This window comes from Equus caballus, chromosome 14, assembly GCF_041296265.1.
Source record: "Equus caballus isolate H_3958 breed thoroughbred chromosome 14, TB-T2T, whole genome shotgun sequence".
NCBI classification, from domain to species: domain Eukaryota; kingdom Metazoa; phylum Chordata; class Mammalia; order Perissodactyla; family Equidae; genus Equus; species Equus caballus.
Genome location: NC_091697.1, coordinates 62,048,374 through 62,067,450, shown reverse-complemented (window position 1 = coordinate 62,067,450; position 19,077 = coordinate 62,048,374). Strand labels below are relative to the sequence as shown.

The window sequence follows — 19,077 nt, the reverse complement described above, 5'->3', positions numbered from 1 at the left end:
ACACAATCGAGGACTCCATACTGACACAGGTCTCAAACAGCTCCCACAGACACAGTCCCAAGAAAAAGGAGTAGCTAATAGCAAAACCAATAATTGAATAAATGACACAAGAAAAGACTCAATGAACGAAAGCTAGCAGAGTAAATAGCAGATTTCATATATTGGAATGGTCAGATCAATTCTGAAAATCATTCATTATTATTATTTTTGTGTGTGTGAAGAATATTGGCCCTGAGCTAACATCTGTTGCCAAACTTCCTCTTTTCACTTGAGGAAGATTGTCGCTGAGCTAACATCTGTGCCAGTCTTCCTCTATTTTATGTGAGATGCTGCCACAGCCTGGCTTGATGAGTAGTGCTAGGTCTGCACCCAGGATCTGAATGGGTGAACCCCAGGCCACCAAAGCAGAGCACACAAACTTAACCACTATGCCACCAGGCCGGCCCCAATCATTTGTTATTTTTAATTAATGATAATTCATTAAATATTAATTAATAACTAGATTATATTTAATATGTCTAAGGCAATTAAAAATCTAAAAACGAGAATAGAGAAAAACAGCCCATAAACAATGAAAGAACAGTCTTAAAGGAATTCAATGAAACTTCTATAAATGAAAACAATAATGACTGAAATAAAGTGCTTAGTGACTATATTAAACACTGTCTTGCATGGAGATGAAGGGAGAAATATTGAGGTGGAAGATATGTCTGAGTAAATTATCTTCAGGGCAGTTCAGAGAATCAAGGAGATAGAAAATGTTAAAAGGAGGTTAAGAAATATGGAGGTGAGTGTGAAAAGGCAATAAATATCTAATTAGGGTACTAGGAAGAGGTAACAAGCAGACTGGAGGAGAGGCAATATTTAACAGATACTGGCTTAGAATCTCCTAACAGTGTTGCAAGACAGTCTCACATCTAGAAAGTCTAATAAATCTACAGTGGGGAAAATAAAAGGAAATACACAACTTGCCACATCACTGTGAAACTGCAGAATAACAAAGAAAAAGTGAAGATCTTAAAAATAGCTAGAAAGAAAAGACAGATTACCTGCTAAGGAATGACATTTAAACCGATCACTGACTTCTTAATAGCACCAGTGGATGCTAGAACACAACGAAACAGTATCTTCTGTACACCGGGATAAAATAACTCTCAACCTAAAATTCTATACCCTAGGAAACCATCTTTCCAGAGGGAAAAGTAAGGTCATTTCCAGGAAAACAAAACAGAATTTTCTACCAAGAGGTTCTGGCTAAAGGAAATTTTAGAAGAGGTGCTTTAGGCAAAAGGAAAATGATTCCAAATGGAAGGCCTGAAATGCATGAAGGAATGACAAGGAAAAATACTGTTAGATACGTGGGTAAAGCTAGACAAGCACTAAAATATCAAACAGCAATAATAATGACTAATTTGTTGCAAACAGAAGAGTAGCAATTGGCTAGAATTTTTAAAAGTTGGGAGGGAGAGATCAAAGTGTAACCATTCTAATATTCTTTGTTTAGATGTAGGTAAAAGTATAATTCATTTTAGACTTTAAGTTACATGTGCATCTTGAAACAGCTAGGATAACCACTAAAACCACAGAAATAAAGTGTGTAACTTCTAAACAACAGAGGAAAAATAATGGAGTATGGCAAAGGAGGGAAACCTCAATAAACCCAAAAGAAAGCAAGAAAGAGGAACAAAGCAAGACAAATAGAAAGCACAAAGATGATAGAAATAAAAATAAATAAATCAGTTACTATAATAAATTTATATTAATTTAGGTCTCAATTTAAAAGACAAAGACTTTCAGACTGTGCCAAAAAAAAATTACATTTAGGCTATTTAAAAGAGACACACTTAAAACATAAGGAAGTAGGAAGATTGAAAGGAAAAATACCTAACAGGCATAGATTTAAACCTTCCTCTCCCACTCAAAAATGTGATGCAAAATAACATGAGCTAAAATGGATCAAGAGAAAATGTTTAGAAATAGACAAAGAAGAAGAGAAAAAACTTTAGAGTCAATATACGTTGAAAAGAGGTTCAATTCACCAGGAAAATATTTATAATACTTTAAAACATTCATTACCTTATAAAATAGCGTCAAAATATATAAACAAAAATGCAAAGAACCACATGGAGAAACTGAGAATCTACCATCATAGTGGGATGTTTATACAACTCTTTCAGTAATTGATAGATACAGTAGACAAAATTCAGTGGATAGAGAAAATTTGAACAGTGCAGTTAATAAGTTTGATCTAATGGATATATCTATTCATTAACTGGAGAAAACACATTTTTTTTCAAGCCCACATGGAAGATTTGCAAACCAGGGAAGCCCCTTACACTTCTAAACAACTCATGGGTCAAATGCACCATCACATTGGAAATAGGTAATGTGTATAGAAATAAGGGCTCATCAGAAATCCATCAGTTACGTACACCAGCCACAGACTTTGGGAGTCTGCAATGATATTGCGAGGAGTCCACAAATCTCTGTTTACACTAAATACTGCAATGCAAGTGAAAAATGCCTCACAACATGCAGGCACTACCATGATTCCCATTTATGGAGATTCCATTGTGACTAATAAAACACAAATTCATCTAAAATTAATACCCAGTAGCTTTTTCATTATATATTTTCTCAGAGATATTGAATTATCATCATGTGTAGATTTGAAAACATTTTTTACGTCAAAAAGGGGTCTTCAAATTCAATAAATATAAGTAACTAGTGTTCTACAGTTTGGAAACCTCTGCTCTGTCCTAGAATATATATTGAAGGAAATTATGTTATTGGTGAGAGAGTGGAGGGGCAGAAAGAGGGACGGAGAGTAAATCATAACTTTTTTCATCAATTCCACAATTAGTCTCTTCTGATAACTTGGGGAGGAAAGCAATCTACTTCTAATCCTTTGAGTCAAAACCACACCAGGATGAGATACATACCAGTGGAGTGTGATGTCTCACAGCTAAGGTCTCCCCCAAAACATATTTCAAAAGCAAAACAGTGGCCAGGAGTTAGGTTCTTTCCTTTGCATATGTGACACTACATGGTCCTTAGAAAGTACCGTGTTGAAAATGTGTCATATGGAAGAATATCTGGAATTAAAAAGGGGCACCCTATAGAACTAACGAAGAGCTGATGAGGCACACCACCCCATGAAATAGGGAATTATTAGGGACAAAGTCAGATGAAGAATATTTATTACACCATTAGGACAAATCTTTCTGAAGCCTGGTACATGTCTAACTGTAGGACTGGTATGTTGTAAGTAATGGAAACAAGTATATTCCCTCTACCAATCTCCTATCACCCTCACCACATTCCCAGAACAAGGTTTACACGAAGTCTTATTTAAAGCTACATTGAGAAAGAGGAAGCAATTCATCTCCTCTCATTAAAATATAAATTTATCTTGAAACAAAATAATGGCACTCTTATCAAGAGTTTGTTTCATGGCTTGACATTTAGTCTAAACTTGATTTAAGAGAACTAACAGTTAATTATGCATTGTGATGAAAACTTGGTAAAAGTTGGGGGTTGTACTTTGAAATAAATAAGTCTCCTGTTGAATGAGTTTTGTGGATTAAAAATGAAGAGTTCAGCCAGAAAACACCGATAACATTAGTTCAGGTCAGAATACTAGTGACAGCAGATGGTCGGTAAATAGCAACAATTGCTCTTAAGCCTCATCCCCTGATACTGGAGGCCTCCACCCACCTCTTTGATGGTCTGGCGCCAATGTGGGTTCCCCTGATTAATTCTGCAGATTCTTGCTATTCCTAAAATACTTTCATGTCACTCTCATGTTTCCATTATACAAGGCTAACTAGAACGAGGAACAATGAAAGAAACAGAACCACTATGGCTCCCAGGTTAACTTCTTCCTTTAAAATAGTGACATGTTTCTTCCCGTCTAATCTCTTTCTAGGACATTCCCCCTGCTGTTCCACCAGTCCCCTTTTATAAGATTCTGAAGTTAGAACTAAAACACTATTCAGCATACTGTTTCATCCTTGTCTTCCCTTCCCCCTTTAGTTAAACATTTTTAGGAGTTTTGAGTTATCCTTCAAGTGTTTTGTTGGAAATCCACATATACACATGTAATCAATGCCCATCATTATAAAGATTGCTGCATAATAACAGCACGTCCTGACCATCACTCCAGATCATTCTTCATTCTATCAAGATCTTCCTCAATTCTTTTAAGCAGCATTTTTCCCCCACTGATTTTTGTCTCTGTCCTGCTCAAAAATCTTGATGGGCTCGCACTGCCCTCAGGATCAACCTGAAACTCCTTAGCATGGCAGTTAAGAACCCTGACAAGAGAATCTTAATCTCAATCCATCTTTCTTATTTTATCTCCAACTCCTTTCTTACTCAGCTCTCTTTCCCAGACAAGCTCTTCTCACCATCTCCTGAGACCATGCAAACACCTTCAGCATCTAGTTCGCTCACGCCTTTCTCCCTGCTCCGTGCACTCTTATTTCCTTTGCGCAGCTCCTATGCATTTTTCAAGGTGCTTCACTGCTCACTTCCTCGAGAATTTTAACTATAATAATCAGGCGTTCCTTTTTGACTTACAGCATCTATACCCTAAAAAATTATTTAGCAATTAATCACCCACTGCCTCAAACTTTCTCTTATATTATTATTTTTCACATTACGTTTTCAGGTTTTGTTTTCTGAAGAATATTACATGGCAATACTGTCCACTGAAACTTTTGTAAAGCTCAAAGAAATGCACTGGGATGTGTGGCAAAGTCATATTACTACAAGGATTCCTAAATGCTTGCTCTCATTTTCTGAACTTCACTTGCTGCTGCCTGGCACTTCAAGTTCCCCTGCTCAGGGTCCCTGCTAGCTCTGGGTCCCAAGTTCCCTTGCTCAGGGTCCCCGCTAGCTCTGGGTCCCAAGTTCCCTTGCTCAGGGTCCCCGCTAGCTCTGGGTCCCAAGTTCCCTTGCTCAGGGTCCTGCTAGCTCTGGGTCCCAAGTTCCCTTGCTCAGGGTCCCCGCTAGCTCTGGGTCCCAAGTTCCCTTGCTCAGGGTCCCCGCTAGCTCTGGGTCCCAAGTTCCCTTGCTCAGGGTCCCCGCTAGCTCTGGGTCCCAAGTTCCCTTGCTCAGGGTCCCTGCTAGCTCTGGGTCCCAAGTTCCCTTGCTCAGGGTCCCTGCTAGCTCTGGGTCCAGCAGGCACATTATCTTGCACAGAGCATGTGTTTGCTGTTGCTTGTCAACTCATTATTTACTCATTGCTGGCTGCCAGTCATTCTTCTTGCCTATATTACATCGTGGAAATTAGGAATTAATAATGTCATGGATAGTACAATGACACTGAATTCCAAAACAATATAAAGGTCATTACGTTGTGCTATTAAAAATGCTTTTAAGGGGCTGACCCTGTAGCCTAGTGGTTAAGTTTGGCACACTCTCCTTTGGCGACCTCGGTTCGGTTCCTGGGCATGGACCTACACCATTCATCGGTGGCCACGCTGTGGCAGCCGCCTATATAAAAAATAGAGGAAGACTGGAACACATGTCAGCTCAGGGCGAATCTTCCTCAGCAAACAAACAAACAAAAAGCTTCTAAGAAAAAGAGTGTTAGCTATGTTTCAACTCTTTTGAGAACAGACATATAATTGTAGTCTTTGTTAAAAAAGAAAGCTCTTTCCTGGATATTTAAAAAACTTGATAAAATACACTAGATAAAATTATATAAGGAATTTGACTTTTATATTTAGCATAAAATGAAATGGGAAAACTATCCTATTTTATAATTAAAACGTTCAGCTAAACTCTCCTATACATAAAAGAAAAAGGCAGTTTATTGATGCTTTATAATGTGGTATAGACTCAGGATGTTTTTATTAACTTAGAATATGCTTATAATATAACTTAGAATATGCTTATAACTTAGAAAAAATGCTTTTAAGGGGCTGGCCCTGTGGCTGAGTGGTTAAGTTCGCACGCTCCGCTTTGGTGGCCCAGGGTTCACCAGTTCAGATCCTGGGTGCAGACCTATGCACCACTCATCAAGCCATGCTGTGGGAGCATCCCACATAGAACTAGAAAGACCTACAACTGGGATATACAACTATGTACTGTGGTTTTGGGGAGAAAAAAACAAAAAAAAAGGGGAAGATTGGCAACAGATGTTAGCTCAGGGCCAATCTTCCTCACTAAAAAGCATACTTTAAAAAAAAAAAGGAATCAGGGCAGCTTTCAGCATATGTCACTCTTAGAATAAAGCTGCAGATAACATGCAATTTCATACTCAAGAAAAAGTTTTGAATTTGTCCAACTCATTATTGTTAGCATATATGTGGATACAAAATAAACAGCATGGAAATATCCATGACATATATAATTCAATCATAAATAAATTCAATCTAAGAAAATATGGACTCAGATTTTTAAAAATCAAAGTCAAAGATCTTTTACACATTAAAATGTTAGATTTATTTTTTCTCATGCATGGAAAACACATACTTATTCCAAATGTAACAGAGTTATTCAAAAAGTTTTTAAGCTGCTTACTTAATTTTAACATTGGTTTTGTAATTTTGGAAAGTCATTCTCCCCTCCTTAGGGGCTTTCTCCTGTTCCTGGGTCAGGATGTTGATACTGAAATGAATGGTGACTCCTGCTTAGCACAGGACTTACTGTGCCTCAGCTCTCTTGAGCTCAAGCAGGCTCTTGCCTTCTGAGCATCCAGGACCACGACTCAGTGCCACTACTTCATGTCCAACAGGATGCCAAATGATGCAAAGCAGTTATTAACCAACGTGAAATCCTTCCATTCAATATCATCTCATTCATTCATTCATTTGCGAGTTTGCCTGTTCATTCGGAAAAGATTTACTGAGCCCAAACTTCTATGCAAGGTACTACATAAAGCACGAGGGACAAGAAGGCAGGACCTAATGGAGCTCACTGGCCAACAGGCAAAGCACAAGTACCTGTGACAATGTGATAAACCCAGAAATGAAAAATATTATGTGAGGGGCTGATTAATTTTGCCCAAGAAGGAAATGTGAGTTAAGTAGAGGTGGCTATAAAAAAAAGTGGTAACTAATTTGAGATGAGTTGGGTTCTAACGAGCATAGAAGGAGGACATCAAGATGCTTCAGGCAGAGGGGATTCTGTGGGCAAAGGCACAGCAGTGTGCTCATGTACGGTAATGAGAGAAATGTGAGCATGAGGTGGCAAGTGGTTAGAGATGAGTCCTGAATACAGGCTGGGTCAGGTTCTAAAGCGATTTGAATGTCCAGGTAATGACTCAGGACTTTATATAGAGAGGCATGAGATAAAGAGAGTTTACCATGATTTAACGGTAAACCAAATAACTGACATTCAAGAAAAACAACCTCAGTAAATCATTAGGAATCTTGATCTTGACTGTCTGAATATGATGAATATGCCTCCTTTTCAATGCAAAAAAAAAACCCCACAAGTTTTGTTTAAAGAAAGATTTAGAAATTTAAGAAATAAAACAAAGAAATAATTTAGAAATATGATATAAAACACTAAGATTTGTTATGACAGATTCTGCCTTCTAACGAGTTTGTCTCTCTTCTCACCCCTCCCTACCCCTATTCCAATTCATTCTCAAAGGCCTTTAATTACAGTCATGTGCTGAATAATGATGTTTTAGACAACAACAGACCACATATATGATGATGGTCTCATAAGATTAGTACCATATAGCTTAGGTGTGTAGTAGGTTATATCATCTAGGTTTGTGTAAGTTACTCTATGATGTTCCCACAATGACAAAAGCACCTAAGGGTGCATTTCTTAGAACATATCCCTTTTGTTAAGCAATGCATGTCTGTACTCCACACTGCCTACCAAACAAAATACATACATTCTTATTGCTACTTCTGGAATTTCATGGTAATAACCTCACTTCCTTCTCTAGCCACATTTCTTCTAGCCATATTCTAGAATATAAGTTTCCCGAAGCCAGGGTCTATGGCATCCAGCCAATGATGTTCAATGACAACTCCCAAACTGACATTTCTCCTAGAGTTGAGTCCATGCCTGTTTGAAACTGATGATTGTGTGTGTATGTGTGTGACTGCACTTTTCCTTTACAGTTTAAGATAATTAAGCCAAGTGGTAAGTAGTTCTACTAATTTTCGTTTCTCATACCTGTTATGTTAAATGAATCAGACTTACAATCCAGTAAGCCAATTGGCAACATTGACCCCACAAATAATGTGCTCAGTTTTATAGACTTAATATTTCACTAAAAATGTTTTACCTAATGTAAGATAGAAACTCTGATTTATTCATAAAGAACAATTGTCATTCAAATCTCATCGTTCTAAGATGAGAAAGGGAGGCTCCAAATGGACATTCTACTTCTCAAAGCAGACTGGCAACATGGTAGTGGAGAAATCACTCATGCTAGAGACCTTGATATCTAGACACAGGGTCTCTCTCACCTGAAAGTACATAAGGAGGCAGTGTAGCGTCACAGTAACACAGATGCAGGAGTCAGAGATACCTGGATTCAAATCCCGGCTCCATTTATTGGTCCTACACATTGTGTAAGTCACTTAACTTCTCTTAACCTCAATTCCTTCATCTGTAAAGCTGAATAATTACACCTATCACACAGAGTATTTTCTAAGGATTACATAACATAATATACAGGTCCAGTGCAGGTATATCCTCTTTCTCCTTCTTTCCCTCTTTCTCCTCCTAATAGTAATAATAAGGAATATTTTATTGAACATTTACTAGAAGAAACTGAAGTATAGAGAGGTCAATAGCCTGCCCAACGCCCTACAGCTATGAGATAATGAGGCAAAGTAGATGTCTAGTGCCTTATGCATGATATGTGTTTCATAAAGGTAGCTGTTATTTTCACTCCCACTACCACTGTTTCTTCGTTGACTGTTCTTGCTACTCTTCTACTATTATTTATGATGACAATATAGTTTTCTGAAGGCAGGATCTACATCTCTCATGTTCACAGCTAGCATAGTGTCTGGCATATCAGTACATTTTATCAAGTGAATTCAGGCCACAGCCCTTTTGTTGGTGGCCTAGGACTTCTAGTTTACATCCTTGACTCTGTATTTCCATCTCATCAACCCAGTTCACCAGGGCACCGTCACTGGGATCCACAGAGGCCCTGGCAGTTAGCTGCTGACACATCCTCCTGGTGGGGCTTGGAAACTGTCATGGCCCAGACAGCCGTCCTCTAATGAACCAAGCAACTCCATTCTTTGAGTGCTGATTTAATTTCCATAATTCCTGTACTATATGAAGGCTTAGACTACATGAGTCTAAGACTTGCTCAATAATGGGTGACTTACACATGACTGAGAAACACTATTTCATCTTTCTGAACAAACAAAGGAGAGCATACAAATATATTTGGCTTTAATTTGAATAAGCTTAAAACACAAAATTAAAGGTGTCAATTTCTTTTTTGCAATAATAATAACTATTTTCACTAGAATACACAAGTGCTCAGTAAATAAGACATTGATTACATTCATGATTCATAGCAACAAAAGACCTTTAATTACTACATTCTGTTTCCCAAAGCAGATTTTTAAAAATCTTCTTCATGCCTCTGCATCTCTAAGGCTGGGCAAGAGCAATGTCTTGAGGAAGTCTTCCTTTATTTCAAAAATGACTTTGACAACATAAAACTAACCCAGATGGCTTCTGAAACTGAAATCTTTGCAAAGAGCACCTGGTCTATCAATCCTTCAATGGTGGTATTTTATTTTAAACAACTCTTTCAGCCATTTTCCCAATGGTTTTATAATCGTTGCCATCTTCATACCTGTTTGGGCTGTCCTGTCATTATAAAGAAGCAGTGTATTGTGCCTTCAAAACTCGAGGCTTACCAATGCACCGAGAGCCATCTGTTGAGGTTACGTATCCACGTGGACAAACGCAAAAATAGCTTCCCACGGTGTTGGAACACTCCCCAGTTTCACATATCCCAGGAATGATGCTGCACTCATCGAGGTCTAATCAAGGGAAGAAGGAGAAGACGATTGAGAAAGGCTTCATTAAATAGCTTTTAAAAGGAATCTTTTTTGAAGAGTATGAGAGCACTCATGGTTGATTAGGTCAGATCATGTAACCTTAAAGATACTCCTGTTTCAGGCCCTAAGGAATTTCTCACACATATCTATGGGAACTGAGATGAAAGTGAACTCCCATGGCAGTAAAACAAGGCCAAAGAAAGCAAAACTCTATATCTTTTTTTTTCCCAAATGCAATTCAAATTAGAAATAAGTAAAGATGTCAATGTTTTAGTTTCCATTCTACATCAATTAGGGAATTATCCTACTAGAGCCTTTAAAAAAACACATACATGGATTACATTTTAAAATACGGAATAAGTACATTTAAAAATTTATAGCTAATTTTTGCACTAAGTGTTTGAACCAACACAGGGTGGCAAATTTTTTTTTCTGTTTGGCTTTAGGCTATGTTTTTGTACTTACATCTGAATACGGGTATATTTGACATTCTGGGAATTAACTTTAAATCTAAAATAACACAGAAACATGGTGAAGGGCACACTCAAGAGGCTTTGGGAAGTGTCCAGTTTTCCTATTGTACCTCCCTGCATTTCTCTATTCAGCTTACTCAATGCTGGGACTAGTCTATTCCGTTTCACATTAATGAAAGGTCTGCTTTCTTTTAAACTTTCCCTAAAGCAGAAAACCTGGCCATTTCTATAAGCTTTAATGTACTTTACCTCTAGTTCAATAAGCAGAGAGAGGTGGAAAGTCAAACAAAGCTACAATTAGGTACATTGGGAGCTACTTGCTAATACATTTAAAAGGAAATGAGCCATTGTGAGGAAAATTCAGCCACGAATGCCTGTGAGCTGGTTGTCCATTTTAAGGAACAGAGTTAGCAAAGACCAGAGAATACAGGGAATAATTATAGAAGCCATAAAAATAGATGATTACTGAAAAGCAAACCTGAGCTTCTAGTTTCTGTTTAGTTTTTTTTTAGTTGCATGTATTTTTTTAAATGCATCAATTAAAAACACAGGGAAAAATTACATTCTTATTGTAAATACAAGGAAAAAATTTAGACCCCATAATTTAAAAAATGGTTGGCAATGCCTTTCTTGAATTCCTCTATTGGTCTATTCATTTTTTTTTCCCATTTATTCTGACAAGTCACTCTTGCCTAGAAGCTGTATCATGAAATAACTATATGCTTGTGTGTCTTCTTGGAATGTTCTTATAAAAAATGTTACCAGATTCAGACATTCTCTGAAGTAATATCTTCATTTGAGGCTTAATGGTTAGCCAGCGAAGGCACAGTCGTGCAAATCAAAATCTACCAATTCCCCAAGAGAGATCAGAATTCTAACATGAACTGACTACACGAGGAGCAAATGTATAATGTGGTGAAAGAGTTACCATAAGACTTAATCCAACAAAATGAAACCACGTGTGCAAAATTAGGATCTGTTGCATGTTGTGTTGCTATCTTAGTGCAGTGCATCATAATAAAACTGAATATAAACTCAGAAGAGACAGGAAACTAGAACAGCTATACTTCAATCATCAAACAAACTGATGAGTCACTTCAGGATAAGGAAGACAAAACAAGAGAATACTATAAAGTATAGCAGCAAGTAGTACAAAAGGGAAGGACTGAAACTTGCTTCTGATCCCCTTACATCTAAAGCTGTACCAACAATCAAGGCACTTATGGAGCCCAGGATTCATCCAAATTCTTAAAAATTAGGAAACTTAAGTCTTTCATTTAAGCATTAACTCGTATTCCCAGGCATTTCCTTTCATAATAAAGAACTTCTTTGTCCTCTACTTTCAAATACCCTTCCTAACAACAAAAAGAGTAGAAAATTGAAAGACGTTTGACATTTTTTCTTTTGTATGGAAAAAAAATCTGGAACATAGAACACATGGAATGATATTAAGTTTGTGGGTTTTGTGTTAAATATCTTATTGTACAAAAACTCCATGTTTCACAATGCTCCCTAGAATTAAATAGGAGCCTTAAGAGGTTAAGCTTCAAAATAATTATATGTAAAAGCCTTTCAGTAAAGTAGATAAGAATTCTATATGAAAAATAGGAATGTTTTTCATTTCTTTTTGGACTAGACTCCCCAGCAGATTTTAAAAATTTAAAAGTTTGGTGTTTTTTCTTTTTTTACTCATCAAAACACCCTGTATTTCAATGTAGTCATGCCCAATATTTTATCCATCAATTTAAATTTAAATTTAGCATTAACATTAAGAAGGATGTATGCATTTAGCTCTTTCATAATATTAGTTCTTCAAGAGCATGTGTCATAATTAGATTTGCAAGCAGTTTCCTCACAGACAGAAAGTGTCTGTTGCCTAGGTATAAACACACGTGCCTAATGGTGACAAGCCTGTTCATGGGAAAAGGCAAATTCTTAGCAACGGGAATTGATTTCATTCACGCTCTGCATACTTAATGTGTCTCCACCTAACCCCCTTTGAACTGTTTTTTTTTTTTTTTTAAGTTTATTTATCAGTTTGGAGGCTTTGGTCTGCAAATATCAGAAAAATTGATCCAAACTGACATTCACCAGAAATTTAATAGCTTGCAGATCTGAAAGTTCAGAAGCGGCATGGACTTCAGGACTGGTTTAAGCCAAGGTCTTGTGCTCAGTTTCTGCGAGATAGGCTCAACTCTGCCCTCCTCTGTGCTTCAGCTTCTTCGTTAGGCTGCCTCCTCTGATGGGAGCAAAATGGCTGCAGCCATTCTTGGTTAGGTCTTTCACTGGGACACCTAGTGGAAAAGAGAGTATCTCTTCTAGGGACTCTCTCCTCACAGAGAGAAAATTTTTTCCCAAAAGCACCAAGCAAATCTTCCCTTTTGTCTTAATGTCCTGAATGGAGTCACATGCCAATTTTTGAACGATTCCGCTAGCCAGGAGAATGTGCTGATTGGCACAGGCCTGGAATCCTGAACCAATTACTGCGGCAGGTGGGATGCAGTTAGCTTTAGAGTAATAAAAAACAACAAATCAAAACAAAAACAAAAAACAAGACGGGTAAATACATCTGAAAATATGGCACAGTTGAAGAATGGAAAGTCTGCCGGAATGGCTTGGAAACTGATGGAAGGTAAGCTTAACTAGTTAGCCATATGCCAAATCCTGGAGAGCCTTCCCGAGGACGTTGGATTTTATTCTCAGGTGATTTATGGTGTCTTTGAAGGAGTTTCAAATAAACAAGAGTGTTATACAAGCAAATCAATATTTTAGAAAGCTAATCCTTGTGTTTAATGTGGATAGATAATAAATAGTCCAGTGATAAAGGAGGAAAGCCTGAAATAGGCTTTATGATGAGGAAAAGAGCACACATTCAAGAGATATCTAGGAGAAATACACAGAACTTTGCCACTGGATAAATATCTCAGACTTCTAGCTTGATTGACAAGGGAGATGATGGTAGTACTATTAACAGAGAATGAGACCGAAGGAAGAATGCATTGTGAGGTTGAGTTTTGAACATTTTGAACTTGAGATGTTTGAGAGAAACAGGCAGAAATTCCAACTACACAGCCAAAAATTCGAAACTCAGTGAAGAGATAAAGAGTAAACATGTATGTTTGTGGTTTATCACCAACTCTGTGGATTGCATTTGAAGTTTTAGCAATAGATGAGATTTCCAAAGAAGACCTATAAATGAAGAGTCAAATTTAAGGAGGGAACTCTGAGAACCACCACTATCTAAGGGAGAGTCAAGAGAAGAAAAGTCAGTATAGGGGACTGGGAAGGAAGGATCAGGGAGATAAAGGGAAGAGTATGATGAATGGAGGCAAAGGAGAAACACTGTCAAAAAGGAGAGGATTTTGAGTGTGCCATGGAAGGGTAAAGAAAGAAAAGGACTGGAAAGTGGTAATTTGAGGAAGCTGAACACAGGTTTTTCAAAAAAGAAAACTAGATCTAAGCAAAACCATCTGATAGATTTCGGATGGCCAAACCACATAACCTCATATTTGTCAACGAACATTTACTGTAAATCTTACTCTAAGCAGAATATAATGAATAATTTGGTAAGGAGCGCTAATATCACTGAATTCTAAGAACATTGCCATAGAGATCCTGTCAATTCCAACATGTACATGACATACATAAAAGCAGTCATGTAACAATTACGCTACAGAGAACTCAGAACAAATCAAACAAGGAATTTTGTTTAAAAAAAATTCTTAGAATATTTTCTTTCCATCAATGCCAAGGAACTACAGATGTATTTGGCCTATTCTATATAATTTCTTTTTGCTATAGAATAAGTATATTTCTGTTTTATACTGAACTTTTATTAATAGTTTAATATTAATTTAATTTTAATATTTATAGTTTAATATTAATGGAATTATTAATTAATAGAAGTTCAATGTTTGAAATTAAGAAAATTTATGACTAAATTTTAAACTCAATAAATTGCTACCTATTTCAAGCTTTTAAAAGAACAGGTCTTATCAAAATGATCAACTAAGTTATAATGAAAATTTGAAGTTTGCTTTCCCCATTTTCAGATTTTGAAAGCAAGGTATATATCAACTGTACTCAGAATTTCATTGTATATTTATAAACAGCTTTATTGAAATATAAGAACTGTAATACAATTCATCCATTTAAAGTGTAAAATTCAATGGTTTTTAGTATATTCACAGGATTCTACAACCATCACTACAACGCCATTTTAACACATTTTCATCCCTTCGAAAGTAATTCCATCCCATTAGCAGTCACTCTCCCCACCTCCCTCCAAGCACTAGGGAATAACTAATCTCTAACTAATAGATCTATAACTAATAACAACTAATCTGTCTCTACAGATTTGCCTGTTCTGGACATTTCATATAAATGGAATCATAAAATGTATGATCTTTTGTGACTGACTTCTTTCACTTAGCGTAATGTTTTGAAGGTTTACCCATGTTGTAGCACATAGTAGTACTGCATTCCTTCTAATTGCTGAGTAATATTCCACTGTATGGATGTTTCCATTTTTTGGCTATTACAAATAAACCTGCTAGAACATCCAGGTACTAGCTTTGTGTGGATACATGTTTTCATCTCACTTGGGTATATACCTAGAGGTGAAATTGCTGAGTCATATTGTAACTCTGAGCTTAACTTAAGGAACTGCTAAATTGTTTTCCAAAGCAGCTATAATATTTTACATTCTCTCTAGCAACGTATGAGGATTCCAATTTCTCCATATCCTTGCCAACACTCATTATTATCTTTTTTATTGTAATGGTTTGAAGTGGTATCACATTGTAGTTTTGGTTTGCAGTTCCTTAACGACTAATGATGTTGAGCACATTTTCATGTGCTTATTGGCTTTTTAATATATCTCTTTGGAGAAATATCTACTCCATTACTTTGTCCAGTTTTTAACTGAGTTATTTGTCTTTTTCTAATTGAGTTGTAAGAGTTCTTTATATATGTCCCATATCTGATACATGAATTGAATATGAATTTCCATATGAACTTTAGAATCAGATCATCAATCTCTGGAAAAAAGCAGGTTGGGATTTTGACAAGGATTGTGTTGTATCTACAGATAGTTTGGGAAGTATTGCCATCTTAAATTTTCTAATCTATAAACATGGAATGTCTTTCCACTTATTTAGATCTTCTTTAATTCCTTTCAATGAGGTTTTGTAATTTTTTTATTTTTTATTTTTATTTTTTTGCTGAGGAAGATTAGCCCTGAGCTAATATCTGTACCCATCTTCCTCCACTTTATATGTGGGTTGCCACCACAGCATGGCTGATGAGTGGTAAAGGTTCACACCCAGAATCTGAACCTGTGAACCTAGGCTGCTGAAGCAGAGCATGCCAAACTTAACCACTACGCCACCCCAAAGTTTTGTAATTTTAAGTGTAAAAGTCTTTCACTTCTTTCGTTAAACTTATTCCTAAGCATTTTATTCTTTTTTGTCCCATTGTAAAGGGAATTCTTTTCTTAGTTTCATTTTCAGAATGTTCACCACTAGTGTATGGAAATACAATTCATTGTTATATATTGATATTGTATAACAGCAACCTTGCTGAACTCATTTATTGGATCAAACAGTTTTTCAGAGGATACTTTCTCCACTTTAGCGGGTACATTGTTCACTTTAGTTGATCCCTTATCCACTAAAGGCATGTCATCTGCAAACAGGTAGTTTTATTTCTTCGTTTCCAATTCGGATAATTTGGATTTCCTTTTCTTGCCTATTGGCTCTGGCTAGAACCTTCAGTACAATGATGAGCAGAAACTGTGAGAGTGAACATCTGTCTTGTTCTTGATCCTAGGGAAATCATCCATTGTTCTGCCAGTAAGTATGATTTTAGCTGAAATTTTTCATAAATGCCCTTTATCGTGTTGAGGATGTTGCTTTCTATTCCTAATTTGTTGATCATTTTTATTATGAAAAATTGTTGGATTTTTTTTTTCAAATACATTTTCTGCATCTATTGAGATGATTGTATGGCTTTTGTCCTTTATTCTACTTATATAATATATCACATTACTTAATTTTCAGATGCTAAACCAACCTTGCATTCCTGGGATAAATCTCAATTGATAGTGATGTATGATGCTTTTTAAATGTGGCTGGATTTGGTGTGCTGATATTTTCTTGAAGACATTTACATCTATACTCACAAGAGATATTAATCTTTAGTTTCCTTTTCTTTTATATTCTTTGTCTGATTTTGGTATCAGGTTTATACTGTCCTTAGAGGAAGAGTTTGGAGGCATTCCTAGCTCCTCTATTTTTGGGAAGGGTTAATGAAGGATTGGTATTAATTCTTCTCTGATTGTTTGGTAGAATTTAAATGAATCTCACAAGTTTTATATATTGTGTGTTTGTTTTCATTCATCTCAAATTATTTTCTAGTTTCCTTATGATTCGTCCTTGCGTAATTTGTTATTTAGGAGTCTGTTGCTCAATTTCCACATATTTATGAATTTCCCAAATTTTCTTCTGGGATTGATTTCATTTAATTCCACTGTGGTTGAAGCACATTCTTTGGTATGATTTCAACCATTTTATATTTATTAAGCCTCGTTTTATGGCCTAGCATATGGTCCATCCTGGAGAATGTTCTGTGTGCATTTGAGAAGAACATATATTCTGCTGTTGTTAGATGAAATATTCTTTATATGTCTGTGAGATCTAATTCGTTTATAGTGTTGTTCATTGTTCCATTTCCTTGTTGATCTTCTGCCTAGTTGTTGTATTATTGTATCCATTATCGAAAATGGGGTACTGAATTCTCCACTGCTACTGATAAATTGTCTATTTCTCCCTTCAATTACTTTTTTTTTGCTTTCATATATTTGGGGCTCTGTTGTTAGGGCATATATATTTTTATAACCATTATAACTCTGATGAATTAATCTTTTTATCATGAAATGTCCCCCTCTATCTCTAGGAACATTTTTACTTAAAGTCTATTTTGTCTAATAACAGTTTAGCCTTTCTAGCTGGTTGTCATTTGCATGATATATCTTTTTCCATCTTTTAATCTTCAACCTATCTGTACTTTTTATTCTTAAGATGTCTTCTGTAGACTGCACAAGGCACTTATTGGTCAAATGCTGTGCTGAAGGCCCCTTAGCCAGTTAGATTTCTACTCTTTACTATTGGATGTGTGTGTGGCTTGGAGGTTGCTATCAAAGTTCAAGGAGTTTATGGGTTTTTTTGCCCCCTGTTCAGCCAGGGACTGGTAGCTTGGAGGTTCTCTCTCTGCTCTCTCTTGAGAGGGCACAGCCTTGGGCATGCACATAATTTCAAACTGCCAAGGATGACTGTGCTATTATTCTCAAACCCAGCTCTCTAGGAGTCACCCCTGGGTCAGAGTAGCTTAAATTATTCAATGTTTGATCAGCAGTTGTGTTTAAGCTCTTTGTGCTAGTGAGGCTCTGTCCTGTGTTGACGGGTCAGCGTGGGGCTTGAGGAATGCTTTCAAGTCTGTCACATATCCTGCTCTGATTACTCCAGAGTGGGTGTAGCCTAGCCCATACATACAGCCTTCTCCAACCTCAGAGTTGACTGTGATCCTAGGAGGGGCTCTTCTGGACTAACTTTCCCTAATTCTATTAAATTTCTGACTACTCTGCTGTTTTGCTTGAATCATGGAACTACTAGCCTTCTCTTCATTGCTTTCCACCAAAATCTCTACTGTTTGACAGTAAAGATTAGGCACGGAATTCTCCATTCTCTGTTCCAAATGAAGTTGTTCCCTCAGGCAGGGTAAGGGGCTCTTAGTCCTCTGACCTGACTTTCCCCTGGGCAATGCAGGGATGGGGGGTGTGGACAGGGACTCACTTTACCTGGAGTGATGCCTCTGCTCTACCTGCGGGGCCTGGGGGAAAGAGACTCACAGCTCCTGGTATTCTCAGTATACCTTCTCCGAGTGGAACCTCTGCTCTATAAGCAAGCTGGAGTTGGGGCATTTGGATAACCACTATTCTTGGCCTTTTGCACCTAGAATAGAGCTTTCATCTATGGTTGGAGGCTGGTTGGGGAAGGGAGAGCAGTCCTCTCTGTTGCTCCCACCTGGATTAGAGCTTCTAAAGGGACTTGGGATAGGGCAAGGGGATAAGAAACATCCTCCTAAGGTGAAACCATAGCCCCAGAGTGGTAGCTGGGGAAAGAGGTTAGCCCTGGCTTCCTACCTGCACCTGCATAGAGTAGGGCATCTAGGTAGAGCCTCTAAATACAGAGATGGGTGGTGACGGAAAGGGAACAGGCTGTGGCTTAAGTGCTATTTGATGTTTGCTGTTCTCACAAAGATTTAGTAGATTTTCTTGAATTAATATCTCTCTATTGCTGTATGTCCTTAGGAGAATTTCAGGGCCTTTAAATTATTGTTCTGTGCATTTTTTTCTAAATAAGTTTCATCAGTTAAATTCTTGTTCTGCTGGGGAGAGAGTCTAGCAAGGTCCTTACTTCAGATTCTGGAAGCCTTCCCTTCTCATGCCATATACTTTTTAACTTAATTCAGGGTTTCTAATTTAGTATGAACCATTACCACTGGAGGAGAGCTTACTTATTACATTATTATATAAC

General features: G+C 37.0%; 1 protein-coding gene across 1 annotated transcript in view; it reads right to left on the bottom strand.

The window, feature by feature from the left end:
* Positions 1-19,077, bottom strand: part of FBN2 (fibrillin 2) — a 236,447-nt gene that overhangs the window by 112,392 nt on the left and 104,978 nt on the right. The window contains exon 8 of the mRNA XM_023617761.2: positions 9,867-9,992. Within this exon, the coding sequence (XP_023473529.2) occupies positions 9,867-9,992 (126 nt within the window). The remainder of the gene's footprint in view (positions 1-9,866; positions 9,993-19,077) is intronic.